Source organism: Prionailurus viverrinus, chromosome B3 (genome assembly GCF_022837055.1).
Source record: "Prionailurus viverrinus isolate Anna chromosome B3, UM_Priviv_1.0, whole genome shotgun sequence".
NCBI classification, from domain to species: domain Eukaryota; kingdom Metazoa; phylum Chordata; class Mammalia; order Carnivora; family Felidae; genus Prionailurus; species Prionailurus viverrinus.
In genome coordinates this window covers 57,558,852-57,573,584 of record NC_062566.1, presented here as the reverse complement: position 1 = coordinate 57,573,584, position 14,733 = coordinate 57,558,852, and the positions used below count along the sequence as shown (strand labels likewise).

At 39.5% G+C, this 14,733-nt stretch overlaps 1 protein-coding gene across 5 annotated transcripts in view; it reads right to left on the bottom strand.

Moving 5' to 3' along the window:
• The window catches only part of INO80 (INO80 complex ATPase subunit), a 146,101-nt gene that overhangs the window by 27,326 nt on the left and 104,042 nt on the right, over positions 1-14,733 (bottom strand). For all 5 annotated transcript variants that reach the window (XM_047862369.1, XM_047862367.1, XM_047862370.1 and 2 more), the window contains exon 28: positions 5,646-5,740. In XM_047862369.1, the coding sequence (XP_047718325.1) occupies positions 5,646-5,740 (95 nt within the window). The remainder of the gene's footprint in view (positions 1-5,645; positions 5,741-14,733) is intronic.

Sequence of the window (14,733 nt, the reverse complement as noted above, 5' to 3'; positions counted from 1 at the left end):
GTGAAGGAACTATTTTGAAATAAGCCTCCTTGTTAATCACTAAGCTGTGCTGGTCCTAGTAGAAATCTGTCCACTATTTGTATTTAGGTAAATACAAGGTTCCTAGAGGCAGGCATAATAATAAAGTATGTCTGCAGGCCTGTTATATGGCAGGATTCCAAAAGTTCTATACTCTCACTAATGTTCTACTAGTTTATCCTTGAATTATGTTATCAAGTTAATTATTTCATAATTTTATTTATTTAATTTATAAAAGTCCTCTTTAAAAATTTTTTTAATGTTATTTTTGAGAAACAGAGAGAGAGAGAGAGAGAGAGAGCGCAAGTGAGCGTGGGGGAGGGGCAGAGACAGAGGGAGACACAGAATCTGAAGCAGGCTCTAGGCTCCGAGCTGTCAGCACAGAGCCCAACACGGAGTCTGAACCCACAACCTGCAAGATCATGACATGAGCTGAAGTCGGATGCTTAACCGACTGAGGCACCTAGGTGCCCCAGAAGTTCTCTTTTATAGTTAACACATATAGGGCAAATCAAAAACTTAAAAGGCACATGCTAGTTTGCAAACATATTTTCTTACAGATATGAGATGATACAAATGGAAGCTTGACACCTTACAGCCCACAGGAAAATAACCATGAGGCTGCAAATAAAAACTGATAGAGCTTTCCAGGGCTGTACTAATCTCTACAGAAAAGTCCTTCCCACCTCTGGCCCTGAGAGGACTGCTCTTCCACATACTTCTCTCTCCTGCTTTGGTGGATACAGAAGCAGGGGTCAGAAGGTTCTTTCCAACACCCTTGTGAGAGCTGACAGAAGCACCCAACAGCTAGGACTCTTTTGGTTATTCCTAAAGAAGTCCAGACCCTGAGCAAGGGGAGCAAGCAGGGGAAGAGGGATGAGACAGGGAGGGAGGTAGAAAGCAATTGGGAACTGCAATATAAGGAAGGGCAGAGGCAAAGGGTACCTGGGTGGCTTAGTTAAGCGTCCTGACTTTTGATTTTGGCTCAGGGGGTCATGATCTCACAGCTCATGAGCTCAAGCACCATGTTGGGCTCTGTGCTGACAGCAAGGAGCCTGATTGGGATTCTCTCTCTCCTCTCTGTCCCTCCCCTGCTTGCTCTCTCTCTAAGATAAACAAACATTAAAAAAAAAAAAAAAAAAAAGAAAAGAAAAGAAAAAAGAAAGGGTAGAGACAGAAAGACGGGTCATTTCCATAGTCTGGACAGCCAGAGAGGTAATTCCCCAGATATGGTAATGATTTATAAACAAGGACCATGTATAGAAAAACAGTGAAGGAAATGTAGGTAAAAATAAGTCAGCTGCAAAACTTAGAAATATAATGCTAGAGGACACTTTTTTTTGGGATATTAACTATATACGGAAAAGACACCTCAAAAAAAGAAAACAGAAGATGCCTTTTAATGATAAGGCAGATGGTAACTTTTTGGCTGTATTCAATATCATTTTATCACACAGTAATGGAAAAATAAGGATTATGGAAACCTTGGGTTGTTAAATTATTGTTCATTCTGGATAACAGTATTGGATCATTTATAAACAAAAACACCTAAATCAAACTGCTGAGAAGTTCTTTTCAACTTAACAAATCTAGTATTGATAATGTGAATTAACGTTTTGGGGACTTTGACTAAACAGAAGAAAACAGAATCACTGAAGCATCATGATGGTTTGGGTGCCCTCTAGGGGGCTGAAAAAGAATTTCAACTCAGGGTTTCCGTTGTTGGAACATGCCTTTGAGACCAGGCTTTTGGGTGGTCTGTGAAGGACCCTATGAAATCATGTAGCAAAGATATGCTCAGGTCTCACTCTTATTCTCATTTAATGACCCACTGAGGCTACTCTGCACCCGAATACCCAAACAGTGCTGGGTATATAGCCTGACTGACTGCAGTGAAGACTTGCTGAATGAAAAAAGAACCAGAATGAAAGACAACACTGGAAGTCTACAACACTCTCACCAAGAAAACTTGATGCTACACTCACTTTTTCTCATATTTTCCAAAGGGTCACCCCAAGTGATCAGATAATGGGGGGGGGTCTATTTGGTAAATGTCATGGGGTAGGAGGAAGGGAAGCAAAGGCCAAGGCACTCCAGAGCAAAGACCTTGTGAATGGCTTCTAGGATCATGCACTGATCACATGTTCTGAATGTTGCCCAGTCAGGACATCCTGGCCAAACAGTCTTTAGTCTCAGTCAGACTCTTTCCTGGAAGGATCCCTCATAAATAAATCTTGTATGAAGGGAATGTAAATGGCTTTTTATAGGAGTTCTTGTTTACTCTGGTTGACCTTTGAGCCACAGGGCTCTCTAGCTGAAACTACTTTTTTTTTTTCTTTTGATGTCTTTTCATTAATAATAATGAAAATATTTGGCAAGGCAGACTTCTTCATTTTCAAAAACACCTGTCTTTTTTTCTATATTGGGCTACCTCAGCCACTCAAATTTACAAGTTGAGAATTTTTTCCCATTTGAAGGGGTCTGTCTGATAAGCTTCTGATAGCATTGGCACAGTTCGGACTCCATATACAAGAAGCAGGAGATTATATTCTAGCTGCAATCCCAACTCTGTCATCTGTCTAGCTCATAATGTAGGCAGGGAAAGACACATTCGTCTGTTTGTTTCATTTTGCCTAATATTAGACGCAGGTGTTAAAATGATGGTTACTCAAATGTTGAACCTAAATAAAACTCACTGCTTCCTACTGGCTCACAGTTGTAGGGTCTGGAAATTCAAGGAACGTTCCCCAAAGAAAGTCATGTATTTATTAAGCACATCTAGTACAGTTAATGGTGAAAATACCCTTCTTTTAGAGCTAAGGTTTCCAAAACTATCACACGATACTGCGAGTGCTAAAACAACTGTCCACAAGTTCAATAAAAGATTTTAGAAGTAATAAATTAGATACATCTACTGATTTTTTTCACTAGAAGGTCACTATAAAATATACGGTGTCTGGGATCTCATGTCCACTGGGTCCGCTAGAAGAGCTGTACCTCTACAACTCAGAAGACCAAATCATTACATGTTAACATACTACAGCTCTGGTTGGACTCTAAATCAGAACTCTGTCCAAGGCAATATAACAATCAGCATAGTCTTAAATGTTCATATCCCCTTACGGTCAGTAATTTCCCTTGTTTGAATTTGTATTAAGAAAACTAAAATGATGACAAAGTTTTGTAAACAAAGATACTCACTCAACATTTTAACAACAGAAATACAGTATAAATATCCAGTGTAATGAAATATTAGTCACTGAAATTTATTACAAAGATTTTTTAAATGATACATAAAGATGTTTATGATATAATGTTAAGGGGAACACAATCATATCTATAATATGGTCATCAAACATGTGAATATAACCACATACATATTAAAGACTAGAGGGATATATCTTACGTTGGAGTAGGCAAGAACAAAGTAAAATATGTTTCATTTGATTTCAGAATCAAGAAAAGATGAAGATCAGCTGGCAAAAAATTTTTTCTAGGCCAGGACGATTAACAATATGATGGGGTTGAGAGGCACTACGGTTGACCCTTGAACAATGCAGGGGGTTTAGGGGCACCAACCTCCTGGCACAGTAAAAAATCTGGGTATAACTTTTGACTCCCCCCAAAATTAACTACGAATTGCCTACTGTGGACTGGAAGCTTACCGATAATATAAGCAGTTGATTAATACACATTTTGTATGTTATGTGTATTACACATTGTAATCTTACTTAATAAAGTAAGCTAGAGAAAAGAAAATGTTATTAAGAAAATCATACGGTAGAGAAAATACATTCACAGTAGTGTTTCATATTTATCAAAAATATCCATGTATAAGTGGACCTATGGAGTTAAAACCCATGTTATTTGAGAGTCAGCTGTACTATGGATATACATGTCTCAAATAATCAATTTAAAAATCTGCCCATAGCTTCTGCTAGGTAAGAAGCTAGGTTAGGCCAGCCACACACAGTTGCTCCAAGGTAACAAACTCAAATAGGTCCAAAGCAGATCTTCCCCTCCACTGTCGGCCAAACAGCCACTTTAATTCACATGTATAATTTCAACTTAGGAGTTACTGGCTTGAGTACAGACTGTAAACCAAAACAGGGTTTATCTTACCTGTGCTTCATTATAAAGGAGCAAAATTTTCAATCACAGGGCACTCTATGCTGAACTATGAATTTGTTTTATGCTAAGTTGTTTTACATTAAAAAAAAAAATTTCTTTTTTTAATGTTTATTTTATTTTTGAGAGAGAGAGACAGAGCATGAGCAGGGGAGGGGCAGAGAGAGAGGGAGACACAGAAACCAAAGCAGGCTCCAGGCTCTGAGCTGTCAGCACAGGGCCCAATGTAGGGCTCGAACCCACCAACTGTGAGATCATGACCCAAGCTGAAGTCAGACTCCCAACTGACTGAGCCACCCAGACACCCCAAAATTATTTTACATTTCAAGTAAACCATGCTTTATTTTTTTTTTAATTTTTTTTTTTTTTTAACGTTTATTTATTTTTGAGACAGAGAGAGACAGAGCATGAACGGGGGAGGGTCAGAGAGAGGGAGACACAGAATCTGAAACAGGCTCCAGGCTCTGAGCTGTCAGCACAGAGCCTGATGTGAGGCTCGAACTCACGGGCCGCGAGATCATGACCTGAGCTGAAGTTGGCCGCTCAACCGACTGAGCCACCCAGGCGCCCCAGTAAACCGTGCTTTGAAAGTGAAATGAAAGAAATTAAAAATAGTAACCTAAATACAAATGGCTATGTGCCTAATTTTTTTGCCAAGAATTCAAAAGTTAAGTATTAATAGACTACAACAATTAAAGCCCAGAAATGCACAACTGTTGTGATTTACAGCAGCACATTAAGATCTACTCTATTCTTTAGTTATCCAGGTCTAGGGAAGAAAATATAAGGGTGGAGTTTAGCAGCCCTATTAGTAGCTAGTGGAGCTTCGCTTTTAGGGAGCAGTAACCAGACTCTGCTTATTACATGAGAACCTGCACTTAGGATAATTATGGCTCTGTAAGCCATCAGCATCCAGCAGGCAGTACTTGAAATTTCATAGGCTCATTATCAGGTGGGAGAAGTACTGTAACTGAGAGCTGCCAGCTGAATAGATTGCACATCACTGCAATTTGTCATACTGCACTGTATTATGTATTACTACAATGCTAGAGGGAAAGCAGGAAAAAGGAAGGTATTTTTCTTTAAATTTACACAAAAGAGGTAAGCAAAACAAACTAATAATCAACTATAAGTCAATATCCATTGATAGCCATTGTTAACATTTAGAATATAGCCTTGTGGACTTCTTTCTACATATACATTTTCCACATAAAGGAGGATCTTGGTTTACACTCAGAAATCATTTCTTTTATTGACCAAAGGAAAGGGTGCTGATTTGGTAAGAAGGTATATTTTGAATAAAGGAATTATCGAGTATTCATTTTTCTCTCTCCCGCACATATAGATCTGAACCACTATAAACAGATTAAGCTACCTCTTAAAATGGCAGAACACAACCGCTTAACAACCTGAGATATGCTGACATTTCTTTTAAACTCATCATCTTAAGCATTAGAGGTAAATCAAATGCGAATTTCTGTAATTCCCCTTAACATTACCTGTTCTGAAAATCAGCAACCATGTCCCGCCTCTCTGAGATCTTGGAGGAACCATCAAGCCTCATGTAGGTATGCTTCTTGTAAACCATGTATTCCTGCCAATCAGAGTGAAAACATGTAAGTCTGAGGCAAATTACTGTATTCTAATTCCCACAACATCTACCTACCTACCACCTCATCCATACTGGGGGCAAGTCATCATATCCAAATTGAGAGACTGATCTTAAAAGTACAAGAATTTGTAAATGAATTTATTGCCAATATGTGAAAATTGAGGGTAACATGAAGAGTACAGCCACCCTCAGTTTCAACTTGGAAACTAATCTTGTTCCTGCAGATTTCAGTAGGTTTCATGAAAACAAAACAAAATGAAATTTCCAAACAAAAATGGCCTTTCAGTCAGCAGCCAGATGTTTCTCATAGCTATAGAATATCCAGTTTTCTTTCCATAAGTAACACTCACCCTAGTGCTTTTCTCCCCAACATATCCTTGCTGACCAATATCCTTGAATTTACAGCCTAAGTTTCCTTCTCCCAGCAGAGCATGCATCATTGTTAAGGGAGGCCTAAGCATCAGAGTGAACAGAAGACAAGGTAACCTTCCATGGCAGAGAATGTTCTTAACATCATCTAGAAAAGGAATTACAACTTTTAAGAATAGAGAAGAAACTTCAAGAGATGCAATGGAGAGAACATATTGCCATTCTTAGAAGCTGCAATTCTTCTTACAGATGATGGCCAAATGAGCACTGATTTCCTCTTTCTTCACCCCTAATAATATGGATTACACTTCAGAAAGTCCATCTGTAGAGGAACCATTATCAAAAACTCAACACAGCTGCTTATTTGTAAGAAATACCATGAAACAATGATCAGTTCTAAAGTAACTTTCCCTACTGAAAAAGACTAGTTATTTCTACATTTGGAAGATGTCTGTATTAATTACTTTCCTATGGTTAAATGTTCTTTTATTTCAATATTCTCATAGGTAACTCATATCATACCTGGCTGGGTATTGCAGCACACAAGGTTGCTACAGGTGGGTGCAGTTCATGTAGTGAATGTGGTAGTCTACTCTTAGAGCAAGTGAATACAAAAAACCCTTGGCTTTTTCGTATTGGCTTGGCAGAGGACTCTGGCTATGGTACCTAGGAGGTGAGGCTGGTCAACAAAGTAGACAAGCTCACTGAGGCACACATCTTCATTGTGCTTTGCATATATTTTTACTATTTCTTTGTCTCAAGTGATTCTTCAAGGGCTTTGATAATCAAAGAGGGATAGAACATATTCAGTCAAAGAAGAGCTTCAAGTTCATATTTAGTGGTACGGCCCTGTTGGAACTGGATTAATGGCAGAAGAGTAGTGGGTGTTTTAGATAAGGAGGGATTCAGGAAAAAATGAAAAAATGAGAGCACGATGATAGTCTTTAGAGGCTCACTATACCTTGGCAGCTAATACAGTCAGGGGATGCTGCCATCCAGAACAACCGAGTAACTAGATTATACACACATATATCCCACAGGCTGGACTTTAACCACAAGGTAGGCTTTCTGCACAGGCAATCTTGCCTTCTGAACCAGAACTTCTAACCTTAGTGAGAGCACTGATGAATGAAATATTCTTATAGATCTTGCTGTTGACATCAGTTATGTATCAAGGTCAACACAACACCAGAGATATTAATCCTAGACCATATTCAAACCAACACTGACTACAGAGCTTGTTACTGAGGCAAAAAAAGTGAATCTTTTCCATTTACTGCTTTAAGCCTTTGCTCTCCCACCCAGGGGAGCAGTGGGATTTCAGAAGGCTTAGATGAGTTTAGATCTGATTTCAGTAAGCAGCTTCAAAACAAGTAAATGGACATGGAAAAAGCAGTTAAATGAAGAATACAGGAATGTCTACATCCTTATACCACAGAAAAACAGCTAAAAGATAAAGGCGGAGATAAAAAAGCAATTCAGTATTTTCTTCATTCAAAAATCCTGGCTATACCAAAGCCATTTTAGATGTCTAAAATTCTAGGTGGTTTAGAAAAGATACATAATCTGGAAAGAAATGCCTCATTTCTTCCAACCACTAATTTCAATTTGCACTTCTATTCTTAGTTTTTCTATGATCTTAACAACATCTAATGACTTAGTATAAAACTGAATTCTATTTTGTTAAATCAAAATACAAATTCTAACAATATATGGTTTGATAAGTAACTCCAGCACTTTTGAAAATTTATGTAAAAAAAATCTATCTCCAAGGGCACCACAGTGGCTCAGTTAGCTGAGCAACCGACTCTTGATCTCAGCTCAAGTCTTTATCTCACAGTTGTGAGTTCAAGTCCCACACTGGGCTCTGTGCTGAGCATGGAGCCTACTTGAAAAAAAAAAATCTACGTCCAAAAAATATATATGCACGCTATATATCTATTTCCATTTAACAATCTCTACATCAAAATGTTTTCTTCTTTTTCTTTTTTAATTTGAGAGAGAGAGACAGACAGACAGCATGCGAGCAGGGGAGAGGGGCAGAGGGAGAGCGAGAAAGAGAATCTCAAGCAGGCTCCAAGTAGAGCCTGACATGGGGCTCGATCCCATGACCCTGGGATCATGACCGAAGCCAAAATCAAGAGTCAGATGCTCAATCAACTGAGCCGCCTACGTACTCCCATCACAATGTTTTCTAAGATTCATTTTAAACATTCCCAGTCATGCCCCAACTCTTTGTACTTTATGCCCATGTCTGAGGGCCACTGCTGGCTGATTTCCACTTGCTGGATGACTATTGTGGTTTGCAGGAACTATGTCATGCTTAGCACTCCTGTGCATTAAAGAGGGCTACAGGACGGAAAGACCAACCATTATCCAGTCCTTCCTTATACATGGTACTCTGTATACACCAAGGTATCTCTCACTCAAGTCCCTTTTGGTATTTAGGAAAGACTTAGAAAATGATCCACCAGAATGATTAGATTTCCTAGAGCCTTGTAAAGCAATTCTTTTTGTTCCACTAAAAGAAGCAAAGACAGAAGGAAAACCAAATATAGACCTTCTTTCTCTTCCAGAGGTCTCATAATTTACTATCCTCCTTTATAAACAAATACGAACATTAGTACTCTCAAGTGGATTCTTATGGATCACTAACTACCAACCAAAGTAAATTCTAATAGTGCTTAAACTAATAAAATAAAAAATATGGCTTTTAACATTTAGGAAGTCTCGAGAGCTATACAATTCTAGCAGATACTATTTTTAAAAACTATTGAAGAAGCCAAAGGGGTTATGGACAAGATGTACTTTTGGTATTTGAGCAGTGATTCTCAACCAGGATTAAAAATACATATGCCTGGAACCACCCCAGAAATTCAGACTCTGTAGGTCTGGGCTAGGGCCCGGAGTGGTTTTTTTGCTTGTTTGTTTGTTTTAAAGCTCCAAAGACGAGTGCAATAGATAACCTATATCTGCAGCTGAGAACCACCACTACAAAAAGAAGGCAGAACATGGTCCCTTAGAATCTTGCTATTGCAGCATGGTCCTCAGAGAAGTAGCACTTGGAAACACCAGCAGTTTTTTAAAAATGCAGAATTGAGGGGGGTGCCTGGGTGGCTCAGTCAGTTAAGTGTCCACTCTTCTGATCAGGTCATGATCTTGCAGTTTGTGGGATCAAGTCCTGTGTCTGGCTCTGTGCACAGAGTGCACAGCCTGCTTGGGATTCTCTCTTTCTTATCTCTCTGTACTTCACCCCCCCCATAAATACATAAACATTAAAAAACAAACAAAAAATGCAGAATTGAGGGGGGCGCCTGGGTGGTTCAGTCAGTTAAGCACCCAACCTCTTAATTTCAGCTCAGGTCATGATCTCATGGTTTGTGAGTTTGAGTCCTGCATCCAGTTCTGTGCTGACTGCGTAGAGCCTGGTTAGGATTCTCTTTCCCTCCGTCTCCCCCACCTCTCTCAAAAATAAATAAACTTTAAAAAAAAGTGCAGAATTAAGAGATCCATCCTATAACTAATGAATCAGAATTTGTATTTTAACATGTATTACCTGGGGAGCCTGGGTGACTCAGGTGGTTAAGCGTCCGCCCTTGGCCTAAGCCATGATCTTGCGGTTTGGGAGTTTGAGCCCCACATCAGGCTCTGTGCTGACAGCTCAGAGCCTGGAGCCTGCTTTGGATTCTGTATCTCCCTCTCTCTGCCCTTCCCCTGCTCACACTCTCGGTCTCTCTCTCTCAAAAATAAACATTAAAAAATTTTTTTAAATATGTTATTTGTAAGTACATTTAAGTTTGAGAAACACTGTTGTGGATCATATCCTATACTATCTTAAAAACCCTGGAACTGTTTTTTCCAAGCAAAATCTTGTATGAAAACCTCCTAATATAAAATAGATAAAATGCATTATTATTCTGGTTGATGAAGAAGGGGGAGTCTAGGGCCCCACCTGCTTCATCTCTACCTAGGAATTCTGTCCTCTACCTGACCCCACCAATTTGAAAACCACTCTTAGAATACACATCGAGAAGACAGGTCAGTTCTGGATCATATCTATAAAGTCACATTTAAAACAGTGGCTACAGGGGCACCTGGGTGGCTCAGTCGGTTCGGTTGAGCGTCCAACTTCGGCTCAGGTCATGATCTCATGGTCCATGAGTTTGAGTCCCGTGTCGGGCTCTGTGCTGACAGCTTAGAGCCTGGAGCCTGCTTCAGATTCGGATCTCCCTTTCTCTCTGCCCCTCCCCCCCCTCATGCTCTGTCTCTCTCTCTCTCTCTGTCAAAAATAAATAAACATTAAATAATTTTTTTTAAATAATAAAACAGTAGCTGCGGAGGTATCGGCATAACTCAAAATAGCTTCAGCAAGTACCTCTCCTTTAAAGTATACTAAATAAAAGCAAACTTTCACACACCCAAAGATGTATCACAAAGGGACTAGGTTCATCCTGAAGCAGTAGTGGTAATGATGATGGCTAGCACTTAATGAACGTTTACTAAGTGACAATCACTATGCTATACATTTTACCTGGTTTTGCGTAGCTAATCCTCACTACGGTAGCCTTTAAGGTAGGTGTTATTATCGTCCCTCCCATTTTACAGATGTTAAGCCTCTAAAGTTACACAGGCAGTGGGTAATGGAACTCAAGTTAATTGGTGCCAGAGCCTCTGGCTTAACCCCTGTACTACTGCTCACATAGAATAGTAGGGGGGAAAAAGGTGGTGGTGGTGTGTAAGGGAGAAGCCATGTAAGGTTCTTTTTTTTTTTTTTTTTTAAGTTTTTATTTTTTTTGAGGGAGAGCCTCTCAGCAGAGAGCCTGATGCAGGGCTTAATCCCAGGAAACGTGTGATCATGACCTGAGCTGAAACAAAAAGTTGGATGCTTAACCGAGCCACCCAGGTGCCTCTATATGGTTCTCAAACATGTTGTCCATAACCTCCATCCATTATCATCATAAAGAAAGGATAACTGGGCATTTGAAAAACTAAAGGCAAATGTTTATATATCCCTAACATGAATCTTCCATTCTGAGTCTTTTCTATTTCAAAGTTGCCTCTGCTGTTCATTTAAACCCAATTTCACTTTCCCAAAACAATTTGGGGGAAAGACTTGGTATGATTCACAAACCTGCAGACCTGGCCTAACTTTATTTTTCTGAACACGCCCCTTTCCATAAAAAGTAAGGCTCATCTCAATGTCTATTACAACCTCTCTACTGTCCAAGCAAATTGCAAAATAAGTGAAATATGGCAGCCATCCTTCCCTTATCTAATACAAAGAGTCTTTTGGAGCAAGACCTGATCACAAGGGACACATAGGCCCACCATAATCTGCTTTCATAATACTTGTGTTATTCCCTTTTCTCCTACACCATATGATCCAATCACACTGAGCTAGTCCCCACAAATGTCTTGTGCCTTCTCATCTCTGTGCCTTTGTACACCTGGCTTCCTTAGTCTGGAATGTCCTTCTCCCTGATGGTTGAAATTCTATTTAAGTTCAGTTCGGATGTCACTATCTATGTGAACCCTTCTTCAAGTGACCCAGTTAGAAATAAATGTATCCCTTTTGCTATCTTCAGCTCTGTTTATGCTTCATTTTGGCCACTGGTATCAGCGTACACTTGATAGTTGTGTGTGTGTGTTGTATGTGGTATATATCCTCCACTAGATACACTCCTCGAAATCAAAGATCACATTTAACTTACATTCACATCTGCCTAGCACGATGCCTTGCTCATAGTCAGCATGGAAAAGAAATGAATGAATGAAGCAGAATAAACATAGTGTGGTTGTAAGCTGACACATTTCCTCCCATCATTCCTAAAACGTAATCAGAATGCTTGATCCCAATTTGCTTTTCATTCCATGGAGCAGCTTTAGAATACCCAGCTTCCCAGTATGTTTAGAATCACAGCTCCCAAAGGTAATTTGGGACTTCTAAGAGAAGCCAGCTCATAAATGATAGAACATCTATCAAGGATGAATCCTCCTCTAGGAGGTACTTGCTGACTGGGCAAGTTACACAACCTAGTGTCTCAAATGTCATCATTAGCTATAGATTATCTGGATTTAATACTGTTTTGCACTATTTTAATGTATTGGTGCAGTTCAAGATTTGTCTGGGTTACAATACTTAATAATCACACCACATACAGCACCAGCTGGCTGACCCGTTCCAAATACTTTTGTATTGCATAGAAAATACTGAAGCTTATTTCCTTAAAGTACAAACAACAGACTCCTGTTGCTTGATGTAACAGGAATGAACCTCAAATGAGACAACCCAAAGATGATGTAAGTCATCTGTAGTGAGTTAAAAGCTTTTGGCAACTATCAGAATATGGTGGTGGGGGTCGGGGAGTCTCCAAACTAGGGTAAAAATGGTGGTGGCAGGAAAAGTTTTGTTTGACATACAGGTGGATGCCATCATCCTAACTGCAAAGGGGCCATGTCTGTTTCCCCCCAGTACCCTCACCAGCAAAGACCTTACAGGTGATTCAGTAAATATAAAATAAATCCATAGCACAATATTTAATGATCTAAAATATTCTCCCCTATCCAAAGCTTTGACTTTTGCCTGTGGCACACTAAAAACTTCTGGCCCTGGAAATTTAGCAGCCTGCTTTTTTATCCCCTATCCAGAAATGGTATTTGGATACCATGGGAAAGAATAAAACATTTGTGAATATAGAATTCTCCTTGGAATAAGATCTGATATATTCACAAGAAACTTAAAGTCAAATTTTTGAGCAAGAGAAAGAGTCTATCAGTCACTTCAAAAAATACTGAGCAAATACTAAGTGCCCAGAACTAGTATTTCTCACAAAATACAAACCTGGTCATACAGAAGTATGTGGATTTTTACTGTCATTTGGTTCTTCTGAGTCCTAGAAACAGTAAAAAAGATAGCCAAGGCTAAGGCACAGAACAAAAAGCCCAAAGAGGCTGCTGGATGAAAGAGATGCTGATGTGCTCCACAGTTACAAAACAGAGCTTCAATGCCCCCAATGTGAGTTTCCATGTCTTACTCTACTGAAAGCTTTTCTTTCCCTCTTATATACAAGGTGTAACATGCTATGGTAAAAAGAAAATGCTGGGGGGGGGGGGGGGGGGGAGGAATTTTTTTTAAATCTAAAACTAACCAAACAAAACCTACAACACATTGAGAATGAAGAAGGAAGGCAAAGGTCAAGGTACTTTTTTTTTTTAAAGAAAAGGTCAAGTGTACTCAAGGGAAAAAGCATTTATGCAGATCGGAAGGGCCTTTCTATAATATGATCCTCAGGGTTCATGTGCCAGGTCACGTTTTTTAAAACTTTTTTTTTTTAATGTTTATTTATTTTTGAGACAGAGAGAGACAGAGCATGAATGGGGGAGGGTCAGAGAGAGGGAGACACAGAATCGGAAGCAGGCTCCAGGCTCTGAGCTGTCAGCACAGAGCCCGACGCGGGGCTCGAACTCACGGACCATGAGATCATGACCTGACCCGAAGTCGGACGCTTAACCGACTGAGCCACCCAGGCGCCCCTGCCAGGTCACGTTTTAAAGCTGATACATGGCTATGGGGCACCTGGATGACTCAGTTAAGTTTAAGCAACCAACTTCAGCTCAGGTAATGATCTCATGGTTCATGCGTTCGAGCCTGCATTGGGCTCTGCAGTGATGGTGCAGAGCCCACTTGAGATTCTCTCTCTTTTTCCCTCCTCCACTTGCATTCTCTCAAAATAAATAAATAAACTTAAAAAAAAAAGCTGATATGTGGTTCTAACGAATGTTTACAGTGAAAGCCTTTTTTTTTTTTTTAAACGTTTATTTATTTTTGAGAGACAGAACATGAGTGGAGAAGAGAGGGAGACACAGAATCTGAAGCTGGTTCTAGGCTCTGAGCTATCAGCACAGAGCCCGACATGGGGCTGGAACCCACAATCCATGAGACCATGACCTGAGCTGCAGTTGGACATTTACCCAGCTGAACCACACAGGCGCCCCTACAGTGGAAACTTCTATTATGACAATGACTTAAAAACCCATGATACTCTTTGAAAAGGTAAAGAAATATAGACCTAATCCTGTATTGTCCCAAGATCCACAATAGAATCATATATATTTTTCACAATAGGATTATATTTCAATAAATGGTTAGACATATATAAAACATCGTGGACATTTTAGTTCTGTGCCCACAGAATAGATTTAGAGGATTAACCTCCTGAAATACAGAACGTGGTTCACTGGAGTAAAATAATAAAAACAAATAAACAGAATAAATAAATCAAATAAAATAAATAAAAACAAATAAACAGAAAAAAGGATAATATAGTATTAAGGAAGTCAGATAAGAGTTTCATTTTAGTTTTTCAGTAAAACATGTAAACAGTTGCAACATTTTCTGGCTTCATCATCCTAGAGGCATGTTACCCATACAGCTAAGGAATGTTAGCAGTTATGAAGTTCAGGCTTTGAACTTGGTTTTCCCTAATTCAGAATTCCCCAAACAGAGATGCAACTACATTTAGAAGAGGTTCTCAAGCTGCCATGTTTGCAAAACCTACCCACAATACCCACATCCCCCCAACCACTCCCAAAGCCCTGCTGCATTA